This window comes from Chelonia mydas, chromosome 1 (assembly GCF_015237465.2).
Source record: "Chelonia mydas isolate rCheMyd1 chromosome 1, rCheMyd1.pri.v2, whole genome shotgun sequence".
Taxonomy (NCBI): domain Eukaryota; kingdom Metazoa; phylum Chordata; order Testudines; family Cheloniidae; genus Chelonia; species Chelonia mydas.
Window position 1 is genome coordinate 111,475,382 of NC_057849.1, and position 19,628 is coordinate 111,495,009.

General features: G+C 39.5%; 1 protein-coding gene across 6 annotated transcripts in view; it reads right to left on the minus strand.

Moving 5' to 3' along the window:
- Positions 1-19,628, minus strand: part of GCC2 (GRIP and coiled-coil domain containing 2) — a 48,410-nt gene that overhangs the window by 10,158 nt on the left and 18,624 nt on the right. For 3 of the 6 annotated variants that reach the window (XM_037897636.2, XM_037897628.2, XM_037897646.2), the window contains 9 exons: positions 19,095-19,259; positions 18,556-18,660; positions 17,832-17,994; positions 17,112-17,212; positions 16,909-16,986; positions 10,886-11,023; positions 6,562-6,683; positions 2,331-2,507; positions 1,212-1,429 (listed from right to left, as the gene is read on the minus strand). In XM_037897636.2, coding sequence (XP_037753564.1) covers positions 1,212-1,429; positions 2,331-2,507; positions 6,562-6,683; positions 10,886-11,023; positions 16,909-16,986; positions 17,112-17,212; positions 17,832-17,994; positions 18,556-18,660; positions 19,095-19,259 — 1,267 coding nt within the window. Of the gene's footprint in view, positions 1-1,211; positions 1,430-2,330; positions 2,508-2,954; positions 4,998-6,559; positions 6,684-7,955; positions 8,159-10,885; positions 11,024-16,908; positions 16,987-17,111; positions 17,213-17,831; positions 17,995-18,555; positions 18,661-19,094; positions 19,260-19,628 lie in introns of those variants that run through there. The other 3 variants (XR_006287537.1, XM_043536328.1, XM_037897652.2) reach the window with 3 other exon arrangements.

A 19,628-nucleotide genomic window follows, 5' to 3' on the forward strand; every position in this document is an offset into this window, starting at 1 on the left:
AAGGAGATGTACATAAGCAGTAAAGTGAAACAAAGCATCATGTGAGAAGTTCAGTCATCCGTAAAGAATAAATGAATATGAATAAAGCATATTTCACAATATAAAACACAGCCTTTCACTTCGAAGACACCACTATAACCAGAGCCCAGATTACCAGTGATTTAAAGTGTCTTTTAAATGACGTATGTGAAATAAGTCACTGGTGTAACCATCTTAAATTTGGGCAGTGGGGGAGGTGGAAAGTAAGACCAGAGATGAGGTGCATTAATCCTACAGCCACAGTGAAAGGGAAAGGAGGAGTGAAAAGCTGGACAATCATCCCCTAAGAGATTGCGCCAATGAACCAAATGGGTTATCTCAGTCCAGTTTCTGGTCCGTGCCCACTCACCCACACAACTCCCAGCAGAAACATTCTGGATCATCATATCTTTTTTCAGTACATATGCTAAAAATATGAAAGGATGGTGCTGGTTTTACCTTTAGAAAGATACAGACCAAGGGTTAGTTTTTTACTCTTTTGGAAGGGTAAGCATTTCATAGCACACCTGTTCATTTAACCATAATTAGTATATGGTTCAGTAACAGTGGTGAGGGATTTTTTTTACGTAAAATTGTAGAGTGTTTCAATTTAGAAACTAAACCTTAAGGGATTTTAGTGCTTCTGAAAGTTGCATGTTGACAGATGTAGAAAAAGAGACAGAGACACAAGCTCAGATGAAATAAAGTACAAGCAGAAGCAGCATAAACACAAGCCCCTCCTTCCCCCGTGCGTGCCCCCCCTACAATGTGCCTAGATCCTGAACTGGGGAGACCCCTTCTAAAAGTGACTTTAGCTCAGCTTCCAGAATCAGTCTTCAATTCATTTTCTGAGGATGCCAACAAGGGTGCCAATTCAGATGGTAATCTTTATAATACTGACTGACCCATTAGGAAATGAGCGGAGACCACCAATTCACTCTATACACGTCACTGTGTGGCCAAAAAACATTTGAGGACTACCAGCTTAGGTTAGGTTTCTAATCTATAAAACCAATATCGGTGCTTACCATTTTATATGTAAAAAACAGTTGGTAAATGGGCACCCCATATGTTTTTGGAGATGTTTGTATGATTACCAACTACAGAGAAGTGATGAATCAGTCTGCCAGTTAGCTAAACATGAATAATCAACAAAAAGGGATTTTTTGGGCTGCAGGACTGTACAAACTTACCTCTTGTGCTAGGTTCACTCTTAAGTTGGAAGAATTGGGCTTCTACTTTGGATAGCTGCTGTTGCAACGTCTCTACAGTTTTCCTGTGCTCTTCTTGCAAATGCCTCACTTGATCTCTGAAACTGTTCCGAACAGCTTCGTTCTGGGTCGTCAGCTGACTCACAGTCTGTGCATGCTCTGACTTCAACACCATGTTCTCAGACTGTATAGTACAGACCCTGAAAGGTGAATGTTTACCTTATGTTTACCTTATTCCCAGTTATGTTATTTTTTTCCACTAATTATGCCAACCTCAGGAAAAAAATTGTGCCTCATGCTTCACTGCTAAGCAAAAGACCCAGGTTCAGGTATCAGGTCCGGTCTTTGTTTCTGTGGCCAACAGGAGCTAAAAGTATCTTTGGTTACTCTCCACCCATACCAAATGCCAACAATTCCAAAGACTATTCCATCCCACTCTCTGTGACAAGAAAGAAGTTTGATAGTACTACACAGGGAAGCAGGAAGAGAGGAGGGGAAGGATGGAGTTTGTTGAAGTGCCCTGAAGCAGAAAAATTTAAGACAACCATAACACTGTCTGAAAAATTAAAAGTCACAGATGCTCACTGTGACCGAAATAGTGAAGTGGGGGATTGTGGGAAGGAGATATTTCAAAATGTTACCTTTCACAAGGGCACTAATTGGACTTTAAATGGCAATGATGGGATTCCCACCATTCTGTCTGTACTGCAATTTAGATATCTGAACATTTGCATCAGATTACTTCACTAGATTAAATCTTTCAACACAATGGGAGTTCTGTACATGGTACTTAGAAATAGCAAGTAGCACTCAATGAGCTGCAAAAATGTAATCTTTGAAAGTATACAGTTAAACAGAAAAAAGTGTAGGGAAATTTGAGTAGGAGGATGTTTAAAATCCCTGATCTTCAACCATTAAATTCTCATGGAAGAAGCTCCAGAAGGTTGACAGCAAGAAATTAACAGCCCTTGTGGAAATCCCACTAACTTTCTGCACACAATTATACCCCTTCCATGAGTGTAGAGCAGTTCAAACAAACAAATGCTTGGCACCAACTGCACACACAATAATACAACATATCTTGTCATCAGAGAACCATACTTTTCTCGGAGTTCTGCCTCTTTCGTCACAGTCTCCTGCAGCATCTTATTGTGCCGTTCCAGCAGGGTGTCATGTTCAGACTGCAGTGCTTGAAGTTCAGTGACGCTGATTTGTAAATTATGCTGGGCATCTTGTAACTTTACTTTTAGTTGGTCTATCACCATTTCCATGTGTTCTCTAAGGAAAAAAACAATAGATATTTTAAAGAAAGTTATCCCATTTCAGAACAGCCAAATGTATCATTAGTATTTTGGGTAATCTATTCTATTAGATATGAATTACCTTTTCATTACACTAAATGGCTTGAATGATTCAGTGTTATGACAGAAATCTTTCTAGAATCTAACCCTAGCTGAAATGACAACAAAATAGCTGATTTTGGGATTGTCCCAGGAACACATGGCCTGTTCGTGTCCATGTTCCTGGAACAGCTCAAAGCATTGCCTGATTAAGGGGGTGGGGGAAGAGGAGGGAAAGAGTGTCATTAATAATCCTTTCAGGATTAGACAAGTTATAGGGGACAAAGCTAAAGAAGCTGTGGGTGGGAAGGAAAACAGATAATGGGTGGGGTGCAGGTTTAGGTAAGAACTGTCTCTTGGGCGTTTTTTGTATGTTTGTTTGTTTGTTTTGCGCCAGCCTGGCAGGGGTGAACACAAGGTACAGGAAAGAACCAGGAGAGGGTTGGGAAAAATTGGGTTGGGGGCGGGGGGGAGGTGGCAACCCACAAAAATTAACACCAGAAAAACCAGGCAGTGTGCTATATTCAGATAAGTTGATTCAGGCATGAGAAACTAGAGAAAAAAGGCCAACTCACCTGTCCCAATTCTGAGAAAAATACAATTTGAAGAACCTACAAACTTATTCAACCTCTTAGTCCTTACTGATGTGAATAATTCTATTGACTTCTAAAATGAACTATTTGTATGGTTAAGAGTTGTAGAATAACCCTATAACTCAGGGAGTAATCCATCCTTTAAAATTTTATCCTGTATTATTCAACTGTTGATCAAACTGTTCCACTTACAAATTTCTGAAATTAACCCTTCCCCAACAGCCTATGTCCAGTAGTAACAGAACACTGCTTCCCATCAGAATTCCTCTGCTGGCAAAAGGGGAAGATAAATAAATGAGACTCCCTTGCAACGATCTTGCGTCAAAGAAACTCGTGCCCTGACTAGCTAGAATCTGATGAAGAAGTCCTCTGAATTCTCAGTATCTTTTTTTTTTTTTTTTTTTTTTTTTTTTTTTAAACAGGCAACACCTGAGATGCTATTTTATAGTTTCTATCAGGGATCCCCCATAACAAATCATAGGACTCCCTCTGCTGGATCTGCAGCAGTATTTCCAGACCTGTGCCAAAAATCAGTTAACCATGGCTAAGACTAAGATTCTGTCACACATATTTTTAGTAAAAGTCATGGATGGGTCATGGGCAATAAAGAAAAATTAATGGAAACCTGTGACCCATCCATGACTTTTACTAAAAATATGCATGACAAAATGAGGAGCTGCAGGTTCCCCCCATCAACCAGAGGGCCTGGCTCAGAGGTGCAGGGTCCCCCCACCACCTGTGGTGGATCCGAGCCTTGGGGTGCCCACGGGACTCAACTTGCGGGGCACCCCTGCCGCCCATGGTGGCTGGGACTTCCTGGGAGCCCTGCTGCCTGCGGGGGCGGGGAGTTTGGGGTCTCCCCGCTGCCTCGGAGCTCCTGGCACCCCTGCCTCTGCCTTGGCTGGGAGCTGCCTGCAGGGCACCCCTGCCTCCCTCTGCAGCTGGGAGCTCGGGCCCCCACAGTTCCCAGCCACCAGGGGTGTCAGGGGACCCTACAGCTCCCAGGTGCTGGGGGCTCAAGTCATGGAGGTCCCTGAAAGTCATGGATTCTGTAACTTCCGTGACAAAATTGTAGCCCTAACCATGGCTTATGCACAATGACTGTCATTTTAGGACACTGACCTCTTTTTGACAATGACCATCAGGAATGGTCGTCCTGAAACAGATAACTGCTAGCGTAGATCCCACGTGGAATTAAGTCTAAGACTTTCTGAAACTGCATTGAATTTGTCTGGCCTATACTTGCACTTAAAAGTTTTCAGTACTAGTTCAGTTCACCATGTTTATGCCAAGGAAAGTTTACAGAAAAAGGGTAACAAAGGGTAAAACTGTTGTTTATGCAAGTTTTCTGGGACTGGAACTGTTTTGTTTTTTTTTTAAATCGCCACGTCAGTAAACCTTGCTGAAAACAACTCTAATTGACATGCCGGTAAGAACTGGACTGGCCCTGGAGCCTTGCCTACACTAGGCCTTTTGCTGATGCTAACAATGGTTCAGTTAAGCTGGTGTGAACAGCAGCTTTTTTGTAAGGAAGGCTGTAGCTGAAAACCATTTTCAACAGTACATTTTCATGCCACAAAACAGGCTTAAGCTGAAACTGCTGACCAAAAGGCAGACATTAGTTTCAGCTTCATTCTGAACCTCTAGGGTCCATCCCCCAGCCACGCTGAGACAAGAGATAATCTGTGCAGGAAAAAAAAAAGTGTTTTAAGTTTTGGTGAGGGAGAAGGTGGAGAAAGCGAGCGTAAACATACATTCATTCAGGAATAAAGGTTACCTGTTTTCTTTTAAATCAGGAAAATAAAGCCTTACTTTAAGATATCTGTGTTATTTAGCTATAAAAAAAAACAACATGTCAATGTATCAAAGTGTTTCGCCAACAGCCATTGGGTTCAAACTAGGAGTTGCAACACTAGTTACTGGAAAAGGGGTAGGGTCAACTTGGAAATCAAGGGATTCCTAACAATGAGTTAAAATTAGACTCAGGTTTTAACTCTGTGCTTGAGTTTTCCTGCCAGCTTTTTTGGTTTGACAATCACACCATTCCCTCACCCACCAGTATTTTTTTCCATGTGGACAACACCACAGAAACAGGAGAAACTGGCTGACTAATTATTATTTACTGTAGCACCTAATAGCCCTCGGGGAAACAGTGAAAAATTTCTATTTTTCAGAGTAATATCAAATTACAGATATTTACAGAACGTAATCTTAGCAAAAAATAGGGATTTTTAAAATCTTTTAGCTATAGTAACATAGATATGTGAAAAATTTTTAGACTGAAATGTGATTTATAAGTTGATAGCATCTGTCATAACTATAAAAGGAAGGGTAACCTCCTTTCTGTATACAGTGCTATAAAACCCCTCCTGGCCAGAGGCAAAACCCTTTCACCTGTAAAGGGTTAAGAAGCTAAGGTAACCCCGCTGGCACCTGACCCAAAATGGCCAATGAGGGGACAAGATTCTTTCAAATCTTGAGCTGGGGGAACAAAGGGTTCAGTCTGTCTGTGTGATGCTTTTGCAGGGAACAGATCAGGAAGGCAGCCTCACAATTCCTGTTAAGTTAGTAAGTAATCTAGCTAGAAATGCATTAGATTTCCTTTTGTTTAATGGCTGGTAAAATAAGCTGTGCTGGAGGGAATGTATATTCCTGTTTTTGTGTCTTTTTGTAACTTAAGATTTTGCCCAGAGGGATTCTCTATGTTTTGAATCTGATTACCCTGTAAGGTATTTACCATCCTGATTTTACAGAGGTGATTCTTTTACTTTTTTTCTTCAATTAAAATTCTTCTTTTAAGAGCCTGATTGATTTTTCATTGTTCTTAAGATCCAACGGTTTGGGTCTGTGTTCTTCTGTACAAATTGGTGAGGATTCTTATCAAGCTCTCCCCAGGAAAGGGGGTGTAGGTCTTGGGGGGATATTTTGGGGGAAGACGTCTCCAAGTGGGCTCTTTCCCTGTTCTTTGTTTAAACGCTTGGTGGTGGCAGCATAGGGTTCAAGGCCAAGACAAAGTTTGTACCTTGGGGAAGTTTTTAACCTAAGCTGGTAAGAATAAGCTTAGGGGGTCTTTCATGCAGGTCCCCACATCTGTACCCTAGAGTTCAGAGTGGGGAAGGAACCTTGACAGCATCCTTTTAAAGTGTTCTGTCTGGGTATTTCAGTAATCCTCAGTTATAAAATATGAATGCCAAAAATTAGATGTGAACCAAGAATCATCACATAGATGAACATTTCTGTCACATTACTACAGTTTGTTAGCCAAAAAGACTACTGAAAAGGATTTCTCATCCTCTTCCCCCTTTATTTAAATAGGTATACAATAGCAAAAAAAAAGTCTTGCTTATTGCTGGTTTCATTAGTCTTTGACTACCAAGCACTTATAGACATAATTTTTACCTTTCTTGCTTGGCTCCCTCAGTTTCAGTCTGAGAAGCAGATTTATTCTTTTGTTGTTTTAAAACATTATGAACACGGACTTTGTAGCTTTCAAATTCAGAGGTAACAGCAACTTGTTCTGCCTAGAATATGAAAAAAGAAAACCCTCAATTATATAAGCCACTTATTTATATAAAACCAAATAGTTTCAGTTTTAATTTGTGATCTATATGCACATTACATTGTTTAAAGATCAAGAAATATGAACAGTTGCATTTCCTTTTTTTCTGTGTTGAATGGATGATTAAAATGGTTAAGAAAGCCAGTTTATTTAAAATGCAATATTCCATGATTGGTAAACTTTTTTTGGTAAAGGGAGAACATTAGTGTTAATCACATCTGTCTTTCAGATAGTTTACAAATATACAATTTTATATAAGATATTGTAACATACAAATAGTACTATAAAACATTACAAAGTCCTTAAAAATAAAAACAACTACCCACAAAATATTATAAACAGCAACTCCAATACAAGATGGTGATAGAAACAACATAGACAATCATTTCCTCTGTCAACACACAGGCTTCGTCATAGTCAGCCACTGTTACAGCCATAATCAGACATCTATTTGTACTCAGACTTGATTTCTGAGTCATTCTGGTATTTTTGTTCAAGCAAACAAGACGATGGAAAAATTTCATAGTTTGTTTTTGAAAAAGTATATACAGTTTATTTTCTGTCTTTTTACTATGCTTATACTAAAATCACTTAATATGTAAATTAAATATATGTTGATGTAAATTTCCTGCAATTAAAAAAAAATCAGGTAGCTTTGAAATCTTTGAAAAATCATTTGAAATCTTTGACCACAGCTCTTACAGCAAGACGAGTGTGTATTATCAAACTGACTTGACGAGCACTGCTCATCCAGTATTCAATGTTTTGTGCTCCCTTTCTCTAAAAATACCATCTGTGCAGGATTTTCTCTCCTGAATCTCAGCAAGTGGCGGGTGGAATTCCCATAGCTTCTGAATTTGTTTTTTTTAAAACATTGAGGGCAACACAAGTCATGCCCTCTATTGGATGTAATACACCACTCCCTGATAAATATAAATATGGCTCTCTGAATGTTCCAGTTGTTTCTTAACTGTGGTTGGTGAACGAGTTTTCTTTCGGACATTGTACTTCAACAGCGATTGCTACACCTCTTCTGGCTCCAGTGATGTTCGTCAATATAATATTTTTTTAAACAAGTCCCTCACTTTTCCTTTCATTCAGACACTTGAGTTAAAGTACTCACCCCCCAAATATTTGATAAGCAGCCTTTGTTGTATTTGATGCATCTTCACTTGCTCTGCTGTTTTTGCACCTAATTTCTTAGTTGTGACTTGGCAACTATCTTGATGCTCACCTTTTCATTGGTCACATGCTCCTCTGAGGTGTCAGTACTCTTTTTCTTTTGGAGATGTAGCATCCAAGAGAGAGGACTGGCCACACAACAGCTTCATACCATGTCAGTGTGGCGGAACTACATCCAGGATAGATGCTTTGCATTGCCCATGAAGGAATCAGCCATGATGTGTGGAAATGCCCAATGAGTCTACAAAGGTTGCCCTGGATAGTGAAGAAATTTGATGAGTTGAGTGCCCCCAAACTTTCCTTGAGGCAAACGAGACACACTCCTACAGGTCTGGCTCCAAGAAACTCTCCCTCTTACAGCTTGGCTTCTGACGGATTAGAGGTTTGTAGGTACGGTATGTTCAAGCAGCTGATTCAGAAGCCATCTACTAAGTAGGACCTAGGGCTTCCAGTGGGAAAGGTTTGTAAGTGTAGCACAGTAAGGCCCATATGGACTCCTTTACTTTCTCTACAAAAACTGCTTGACTACTTTCTTCGCCCGTCTCAGTCTATTGCACAGACTAACTCCTTCCAGAAATATCTTTTTTAGCTTATCATGAACTAGTCTCAGATAGAAGTGTATCTCTGCAACCCTTTGTCAGTTTCAGGCAGGGCTCAACACTTCTGAAACCTCCAATTAAAAAAAACACCTCTGCAGCAAAATGCAAACATGGGCCTGATGAAAGCTCCTTTAAAACACTAATTCCTATGAACTTAAGTTTCTTACACTGACAGTCATTTTCCTGGTGCTAGTGAATGGACGCACCTTATACCAGATTCATTTTTACAAGGATAAGGTGGTAACGTGGACTCACTTGAGATTCCCATCCGAAGTTATGTTAGTGTTCCACCATCAGTGTCAGAAATCCTTGGGAGTCTATTTCAAGCAGACTAACTCCACCCAATTTTATTTTATTTGATAAAGAAACCAAAGTTGCTGAGCAATGCTGTTACAAAGAGAACTATGTTCCAAAGGCATTTCACATTGCTATTATCTGGAAACCATATCAAGGCCTATTTGATTAGATGGATGTATCTACCACAGAGAATTGCAAAGCTGCTACTTGGTCGTCTCTCCAGACATTTACAAAATATTACTCCTTGTATTCAGTTTCCAGAAGATGCTCTGTGCTCCAGAACTTTTCCAAGATGGGGGATTCCAGAGCTCTGCTCCCCTAAGAAGAATTTTATGTTAAGATGTCTTTTATTTTCAGCATGGAATTTTCTCAAATTGCGATCTCTTCCCACAGACTTGAATGTCGTTACACCTCTTACTATTTATGCTAGATATTAACAAAACCTCTGTCTCTTCACACAGTTGGCACTAGCTTTGCTATTGCTGGTCATTGCACCTCTGCTCATGTTCATTTGGGATGTGAGAATCCTGCAAAAATAGTATCTTCAAAAGAGAAAATTACTTGTTTTTGAACTCTGCTTTTCAGATGATGTTGTCTTTAGGACACTCCCTCACCCACCTCCCTCACAGAGTTTGGAGTTTCTGGTTTGTGAGGTTATTTTCTTTTTTCCTCCAAGGCACATATACATTGATCATCTTGAGGTGGCTTCTTTTTCTGGGAACTTGTATATTAATTTAAATGGAATAAATGGGCCAAAGGTGTTAACATAACCCAGTCACTGCCTAACATTAAATAGAGTTAAATGAAGTCTGGGGTTTGGTAAACAGAGACCTCAGTCTACTTAGGACTATGGCAAACACATGAAAAATCTTTTAAATCCTTTATTAAAGTTACAGAAAAGCAAACATAGTTAAAACATTTGAAATGTATTTTAACAGCATTTTTTGTTCCTTTTTCCTTTAGTTGGAAAGAAGTTTAAAATGAAAAATCCCCTTGTTTGACCATCTCTCAGATGGTAATAACTGTCCTCTTGGGGAAAAAGAGAAGAAGTCAGCTGAGAGGGGCTGGGGCTGTTGTTGCTACTGTTAAAGTCTGATCCTATTTTATCTCTAGGGGTATTTGGGATTCAGCTGGAGCTAGTAGGAGTGGTGATCTCGTCTGGATCCCTCTCTCTGGCCGGGTCTGGTCAGGACATCACTCAGGATTTGTATGATGGAGGGCTGCCAGGAGATGGTGGCGAGGGCAGCTACGACAGGGAAGCTTGCTTCGGTAGCCTCTGTCTGTCTTCTCCTATCTTCCCCCCAAGTTTTTTTTCTTTTTCTTTAAAGGACCCACAAAAGCAACGATGGATGGAATACCCCATCCCCTCATTATTTTGCCCACCAATTAGGCCTAATATTTGATGACAATTTTGTTTCATTAAATTTCTGGTTCTACATTTTTTATTTTTACCGAGCATGATTTCAGTTTAGTCCTTGAATTATATCAATGTGGCCCTTTTTGTTTGCACTAATTGAGTCTCTCTACCTGGGTCTCTTGCAGCTGTTTATAACATTCATTACTGAAAGCAACTTGACGTACTTCCCATCTTAAAGAGCTCTGTGTAGTTCAAAAGCTTGCCTCTTCCACCAACAAACGTTGGTCCAATAACAGATATTACCTCACCCAGTGTGTCTCTCTACTTTCCATTGACACTTGTTATTATATCATCTTACACACTTTTACATACTTTTTACAACCGAGCTCACTATTACAGTACATTTGTCAGCCCAGTTATCACAACAGAGCCTCAGCTCTGGTGCAGTCAAAGAAACTAACTATAGTGTTTGGATGGCAGCATTTATATTCCACAGAGGATGGTGCACAACAAGTAGTAAAAGGCCTAACTTGTGCTCTATGCTGCTATTGCTGAAAAGGTCAAAAACCATTACAAGTCAGGAGAATTCCTTCCAGTCATCTGCCAAGGACCTAAGATCCAGGAGTAAGAATCCTGCAAGATGGTATCTTTAGAGAAGCAAAAGTGCAAGTTAAGTAACTTTGTCTTCTAACAGTCTAAAGAGTTATTACTTATTTTATGAAAAAGTACCTTTGCTGTGTTGCATTCTTCTTGTAGGGTTGCAATTTTCTGCTGGTAAGCACTTAGAGTGCGCTGGTGTTGCTCCAAAGAGGTCCGCAGATGTTCTTGAATCTTGTGTTTTTCTGATGTAAGTTCAGCCAGCTGAATCTGAAAATGAGCACGCATTTCAACAAAGCTAGAATTTAGTCTTCAGAATTGACTCTTCTTTTCATTAGGTGAACAGAGAATGAAAAAAAGCATCCAGATATTCTGGTAATGGGAAACCTAGAAATGACTAGATACAATAAAATTAAAATCTGGTTTTAAAAAATATTAATGTGAAGAAGGCACACAGCCATATGTTCGAATGTATCTGAGCAGTATCACGTGCATCATTTATCATTTGAATTTTACTTAAAATAATGGGAAGAAATGTGCAGACAAATTTTTCTACAGAATTATTTCATTTTTTCTCAATTGCTTTTTTTTTTTTTTTGAAAGCATAATCCCTATTTTCTGTAAATCAACAAATGTGTCATTTGGCAGCAAGGCAGATGCCTTTTACTAGCCATCAAAATTCATACTGATGAAAATTAACCTCATATTAAGGCTTTTTGCTGGCAATGTGTTTTAAATAAAACACTTTTTTAAAAAAGCGAAGTTTAATATAGTAGGGCCAAAGGTAGATTAAAAAAATATATCCTTGTCATAGGACTCAGACTCCCTAATTCTCTTTTGAGAGATTAAAAATAAAAAGGGAGAAAGCAGCAAGCCAACTGAATATCTGAACCGTCGTGCATCAGTTCTGAAATACAACAGCAGCACCACTTATACCTTACAGGGCTTTATGCTAGAAACATCAGAAAAAAGATGCAGAAGAGCAGTCAGATATAGTTTTTATATTTAGGGAAAAAGTATATATAGAAATTGTACTATTTACCCCAATTTCACCCCTCATGCTATCACCCAAACCCCAAACAATGATTTCAGCAATGTTAAAGCAGATTAAATTCTCAAATGAATGAACTGAGAGTCAGATATGCCTCATATGATAGTAACAGATCAGCACATCTGACAGTGTGACAGATGAACCGATCTGTAGATATAAGAGCATATGAGGCTTAAGCACAGGGCTAGAAGACCGGTGATCCTGATTTCTAACCCTGCTTCTGGCACGGATTTGCTGTGTAGCCTTGGCCAAATCACTTCACCTCTCTGCCTCAGGCTCCCTGCTGTGAAACGGGTATAATAATACACACAACTACCTACCTCACAGGGCTATTGTAAGGATTAACTAGGGTCTGTGAAGTGCTTGTAAATTTAAAATGCTGGAACATGGGTAGGTATATGAGGTTGTGTGTGACAGCATGAGTGATGAAATTGGGGTACATGTTGCTTTCCAACATCTGTTGGAGATGAAAGTGAAAATCTTAAGAGCATGTCACTGATAATGTTGTAAGCAATATGAAGGTGGCAAGGATGGTAGGACACTTCTTTCTGACACGCTTTTAAGGTTCTGACTGGATGGAAAGTGTCCTGGAGCAACCTTAAGTGTCACTAAATGTAATTTTTTATTTAAAAAAAAACCACACACCTAGGAAATTATTATTTCTACACCCTTGGTTACACACAAGTCAGGGAGGAAAGAGAGGAGTTGGATTGGCCTGGGCATCAGAGAGAGAAACTGCACTGCTGGACCTGCTCCTGGCAGTGTCCACACTCTGAAGGAAGTGAAAGACTACAATGTAGCTCAGGAGAATCATCGTAAGATTTTCCTCTTGGTATCAGAATCACCACCAATCATACCCGTGCCTTAGTTTCCTCTCCAGTTAGCAATTTTCCTCCAGGTGAGTGGGAGACTGGAAGAGGTTTAGCCTTGTGGCCAAATCAATCAGTGCAAATGGCTGTGGCCTCAATTAGGGCAAGAGGGTTAACTCTTTCCCTGCCAATTAGGACACGGACTACATCCCCTCCAACAGAAGAGTAGACATCAGTACATGTGGTGGAAGTCCTGCTCCCTGCCAACCCAGGCATGGGGTCTATGCACCCATCATCACACTTTAAATTTAAAGTCACTGAAAAACGTACACCAAAGCAAGCCATTGTATTTAGAAGTTACATAACCCTCCAGTTTCAGGGAACCTCTATAAAGGAATCTGCACCTTCCTGAGTTGGGAGCATCTGTTGACTACTGGGACCTAGGTTTGCCTCCCGAACGCAATCCTGTATCACTGTTTAGAATGGTTTCATCATACCCCATAATTCAAGATACAAAGAGTTTCCACTGTTTAACTTTCAGGTCCGGAGCAATGAATGTACAGGTGAAGTTGGGGCTGGGGACTAAGTAGAAGCAAAGTCATTGAAAGTTTACTGACTGAAGGTTTGGGTCTGGACTGAGAGTTCCTAACAGACTGAGAATGTGTTTTGCATTGTAATCAACCAACTGGATCTATTAAATTTATTACTTAATCATGATAGGCTACCTAATAAATCATTTGATAACTTTAAAGATATAACTCAATCTTCTCTGATAGTACACCAGTTAGGATTTTTCATGTCAACAACTGAGAAATCAGAATACCAAAGAGGGCAGGAGAAAGCAGATTAATTTTCAGGGTCAGATTTGTATTCCCACCTCTGTAAATCGGCCTTTAGAATGCTACATACTCTCCAAGTACATGCTACCTGGAAACTGGGCATTCTAAAGTTGGGTGAGATAGAAGTTTATTTCTGAAAGAATTGTGGCAACTGAAAGACAGGTTATAAGGCTCTGTTTCTTGTCCCTAAAGGAAAAGAAGAGGGAACTGACAGCTGGGAGAGGGCTGGGTTTATAGCAGAACTATCAGAAACTGGGGGCAAAATATACTCAACAGAAGTGTTCAAGAATTAACTCAAACAATTCCAAGTAGGAGAAATATTTATTTCTCTGAGGGAAAATTTGAACAGATGTATTTCATCTTGATCCTGAAAAAGTTGTTAAAGGAAGAACTATTTCCTACTATTTTCATGATGCACTGATTGTAACTATGATTTTAGTTAACAAACAACTTAACGAAGGCATGATGGCAATGAGACATAATAATGTTCTATTCTTGGCAGTTCTCACCACCTTTAATGAAAATAGGAGAACTGTAAATATGCAGCAATACTTTTATTGGGGTTAAGTGAACAGACATCTAATAGTAGTTACTGACTTCCAATCTTCCTATTTTAGAAATATGGGATTCAATTGATGGCTATCACAAAGCGCATGTATGGAACATGAATGCGTTTTATCCTTTAATGTAGGATGGACTAGTAATAATTTGGCCTGGGGTGAGGGGAGCTACTTTCATAAAGCCTTTGTGAAATCACAGAACAATTTTGTTACATCATTTCTTTATTGATGGACATTTTTAAGGGCATGTCTATATTACAAACTTAGGCTGACTTACAGCCACCGCAATAATTACTGCGGTGGTTTATGGCCATACTACCCTCCTTTTGTCGGTGGTGCGCATCCTCACCAGAAGTGCTTCCACTGACTTAAGAGGGGCAGTGTGAGGGGGCTGAGAGCCCAGGCCCCCAGCTGCGTGTACAGCTCCCCACTGGAATCCCAGCAACCCTGCCCCCTCCCACACCCGACTCTCCATAGCCGGGCAGGGAGAAGGGAACCTGGGGGCAGCTCAGCTCCAAGCAGGGAGTCTGGGCAGTAGCCCAGCTCGGAGCAGGGGGCAGCTGGGCTCTAGCTGGAACCCCCAACCTGCCCCTAACTGGACCCCAACCTGCCCTGAGGTGACAGCCTGAGCTGTGAGCAGCTTTCTTGTCAATTTCATGGCTCTGGGATGGAGCTGTGAAATTAACAAGAATTGTAGCTAACAGCTGATATAAGTAACCTGCAGTGTCTGCAGGACACTGTGTTGCCCTAACTACACGGACATAAGTTCTATGCCTCTTGTAGAGGTGAAATTATTATGTTGGTGTAGTACGGCACTTACATGGGCGAGACCAAGGCTGTAGTGTATACACTGACATAATTAGATTGAGGGTTAAGCTGCCTTAAGTCGACCTAACTCTGCAGTGTAGACCAGGCCTAAAGTACTTAACATTGGATTCTGCTCCCTTGTATGTATGCACTGTAACATCTTTATTTATGTAATCATATGCTATATTTTCCACAAGACCCCTGTCTTGTTCAGTGCAGAAGTTGGCAGATGTGCATAATGATTAAGTAAAAGCGATGCAGGAAGAGACAGGATCGTCTCTTATGGACAGGATGCTGGATTGGAATCAGAAAAACAAAATTGTATCCCTGGATGTCAAACTTCTTTTGGCATGTCTGGAAAGTCACTATACCACAGTTTCAAAACTGGTACTCATTTTATAGATGCTCATTTGGGACACCTATGGCCTGATTTTCAGAAGTGCAAAGCACACACAACTTCAACTGAGTTAAATGGAAGCTATAATCTCAGTACCTCTAGAAAAGAGTCAGGCTATAGATGTGTAAAATGGGGAACCCAAAATTAGTGGCGACTTTTGCAAATGTTGGTCTTAATTTCTCTGTACCTTAGTATCCTAAGGTACCAGTGAAGCGGGGATAATAATACCTCTCTACCTCCTACAGGTGTTGTCAAGATAAATTCATTAAAGGCTGAAAGGCACAGCAGTGATAAGTGCTACAGGAAAGCACATGAGGAAATAAAACTTCCAAGTGTAGGGCAGCATTTAGATGATGTGCAGTAAGTAAGTCCTGGGGCCATTCAGCTGAATAAGAATAAAATGGAATATTCAACAGTTGCCTCATTCTCAGAGCACTGTCTGTCCTGTGAAATGAGTGAGGCAGGGATTCTTTGGGGGCAAAAAAATAGTATGTGAGCACACAATTAAATATTACAGTAGAACCTCAGAATTACGAACACCTCAGGAATGGAGGTTGTTCATAACTCTGAAATGTTCGTAACTCTGAACAAAACATTATGGTTGTTCTTTCAAAAGAACATTGACTTAATACAGCTTTGAAAATTTACTATGCAGAAACTTTAAAATGCTGCTTTTCCCCCTTTTTTTTTAGTAGTTTATGTTTAACACAGTTGTCATAAATATAAAGGGAAGGGTAAACCCCTTTAAAATCCCTCCTGGCCAGAGGAAAAATCCTCTCACCTGTAAAGGGTTAAGAAGCTAAAGGTAACCTCGCTGGCACCTGACCAAAATGACCAATGAGAGCTGGTAAAAGTAAGCTTAGGAGGTTTTCATGCAGGTCCCCACATCTGTACCCTAGAGTTCAGAGTGGGGGAGGAACCTTGACAACAGTACTGCACTGTGTTTGCTTTTTTTTTTTGTCTCTATTGCTGCCAGATTGTGTACTTCCGGTTCCAATGAGGTGTGAGGTCAGTTCGTAACTCTGAAGTTCTACTGTATCAGTGCACAGACAAGTGAGCAGAATTAAGGTTATACAGCCAAACTTAATTCTAATATTTCCTAACTTTTGAATGTTTGACTTTGCAACATTTAACACGTAAACGTTAGTATAGTTTTTAAAAAATTTTCCAAGTGTGTGTGTGTGTGTGTGTTTGTTTTTTAAAAGAAAACTGGAAAAAGACAAATTCCATCACATGCAACAGTGATGATCCACCCCTCTACATTGGTTAACAAAATTTGAATCCATAGCCTTCATAGCCTCACCTCTACCATTTGACTTGAAGGAGTAACTGATCCGATAACAAGAATAGGCAGTTATTCGTTACATGCACCATCCCGCAGAGAGTAATGCAGCACCCATATTGCCAGTTGATAAATCTATTTTGTTACTATGGTTCCAAAACAAACACCCACTGTGGAAACACTATGCACGAGCACAAAATAATTACAAGAAACTGAAAGACTTAGGGTACTATGATAAATGAAACACTTGAGGACAATTGAGAGAACTGATTAAAAACAAAATTAGTGATACAGCTTTTGTAACAACCTGTTTACATTCTGTAGCACTCAGCCTCTATTACCCCATAGCATTCTCTCTAGCTTCTTAAGTCAGAAAGCTTGTGCTAACAACAGAGAGTGAAGTTCCTTGCCTTATAGACTTCCACTTGCTGCTGACTTGCCTCTAGCTCTCCTTTTAATGATGCTTGAAGTATTAGATGGTCACTTTCCTGCAGGATAAAGATATCTTGGTTAATTTAAAACACTAAATATTTTTTTATTTCAAAACCTAAATTGGCAACTAAATTATAAGCATTTTGTATAAAAAAGCATGTGCAGGAAAATAGGCACTTACAGCTTGCCTTGAATCTGCCAGTTCTTTTTTGGTTTTCACTAGCAGTTGTTTTATCTGGGAGTTCCTTTCCTCATACTGTAGCACAGAAGATTGAAGAGATTCTAAATGCAGAGATAATTTTTGATGAGCAAAGGAAAAAAAACTATGGGGTGCTTTCATAAAAGTGTTGTAAATGTAACCGAAAATGAATGTTGCAAACAAGCAGTTCACCAAGAGTTCAACTTCAAATTTCCAGGTATCATACTGGTTTTCTAACACATCTTCAAGAAAATTGGGGTTATGCTTAAGAGGATGGCAAAAAAATGCGATATTTAACACACCATTATTTGGTAATGTTTGTAAGTAGAGTGTTATAACTCTACCAGGGGTTTTCAATCACTCAGCTCTGTAAAAAGACTCTGAAGGTGTCACTAGCTCTCCAACTCTGGGATTAACACAGACACGTGAGAAATGCAATTTGTCCAGTAAAATATCTGACTATTAGTTTACAGCTTAGTAAACAAGTGACAGATGAACTACAGTAATTCATTTAACATATAAGAAAGGAATTTTGACAAGTCTTCTTTCAACTATTTCTTGGCAGCCCTTCTTGTCTCCTGAGCGGAGAAGGTTAAGATACACATACATGATATTCCCAAGCTGTTTGCCTCCCCCCACATTGGATAAAAGAAGTCCCATTGCAGACAATGAGAAATAGAAAAAAGTTAATATTTTACACACTTATTTCTTCTTGTAGTGTTTCTTGTTTTTGTTTCTGAATTCTGATCTCTTGCTCAAGATCTTCAATTTTGTTGTTTTTATCTGTAATCTTCTGATTAAGTTCTTTCACTAAACGCTCATAATCAGCCATTTCCATATCCATTAGTGTGCTCTTCTGGGCATCCTGCAGATTACATATTTTGTAGTTCCAGTTTAAAATTGCTCGGGCTGATTTGAAGATTTTTGTTTTGAATACTCTGTACTGCAAAACTGTTGCTCACAATTCCAATTTTTGTTAAAGTCTATAGCCACATATGCAACAGAGGAAAATATATCCATCAGCATTCTAAATCTCATTTGTTTGTATCAGAATCAAAACAAGGAAACAAGTTACAATATTAAAATTCTGTCTAGTGTTCTGATAAGCATTCTAAAGGAATTTGGCTCTGGGAAAGCAAACAGTCTTGTATTAAGGCGCTGGAGTGGGACTCAGGAGATCTGGATTCAATTTCCACTTCCATTCAGTCTTTTGTGTGACCTGGGCTAGTAACAATTTCTCTATGCCTCAGTTCCCCATCTATAAAATGGGATAAGACTTCCTGTCTCCCACCTTTTGTCTTACTTGGATTTTAAGCCTTGTGGGAAGGGATGTTCTATCATGTGTTATGTACAGCACATAACACAGAGGGGCTACCGTCTTATTTGGGTCCTCCAAGCACTACTGTAACAGAAACAATTACCCTACCCGCCTCGCCAGCTCTAGTTCCTGCATAGTTTTCTGAAGATGTTTCTTTTCCTTCTGAAGCTGCAGCTGAAGCTCTTCAAGTTCTCTTACAGCACTGCTGTGGTCCTGAAAATTAGTTTACATGATTTTCAGTTACATAATTTGAGTTCAAGAATGTTTGTTCATGAGGTGTATGTCACAAAATTTATGTTAGTAAGAATGACAGGTTTTTGAAAAAAACCCTCATACCCTCCAAATTAAACCCCAGATGGATTATAAAATTAATAGCCATGTTAGTTTAACATACAGTCATAAGGCCCCATTCTATTCTCACTACTGACTATGACAAAACTCTAAATGGGGGCAAGACTGAAAGGGTCAGCCAGGCAACAGAATATGATGCTGTATCTGATCTATAAAGGCAACAAAACCAAACTAGTTAAAATATTTTAAAGATTCAACTCTAACGGTTTACCACACTTTCAGGAAGTCTTCCCTTCAATCCATTCAGAGAATAGCCTGTGCTTTATTTTTTTATGGACCCACAACATTGCTTTTACCTTTATCTTTTGCTCTTTTAGAAATTTTTCAGCTTCCAGTTCTTTGTCGACTTTTGCTTTGGCTTTTTGCGTTTCTAATATCTGGGCTTCTAGCAGTGTAACATTAGACTGTAGAGTTTCAATACGAGCCATAAGGTCTTCATTGGCAGAGTTTAGCTGGTCTTGCTAGAATGATATTAGTAACAAGATGAAAGTGAAAATTAATATTCTTGCAATTCTTACAGGCAGAGATGCTGACTTATGTTGTTGTTTTTTAGAAGATATACGAGGATTTCCACCCAACACCCTTTGTAAACTATTTCTGCAGATGCTTGAACGTGACAGGACAAAACCTCGTCCATACTAACAGTTTAAAACCAGAATAAGAAATAGCCTGGTTTAAAAATGGGTGGCATGATTTAGACACTCCTACAACACAATTTTGAAACTATATTACAACCCTGTTGCAGTTTTTTTAAAGGGTTGATGGAGAACAGTGGGTAAGCTTGGAAAATAATTCACTAGCTCTTCAGGAACAGCATGCCAACCTCGGCT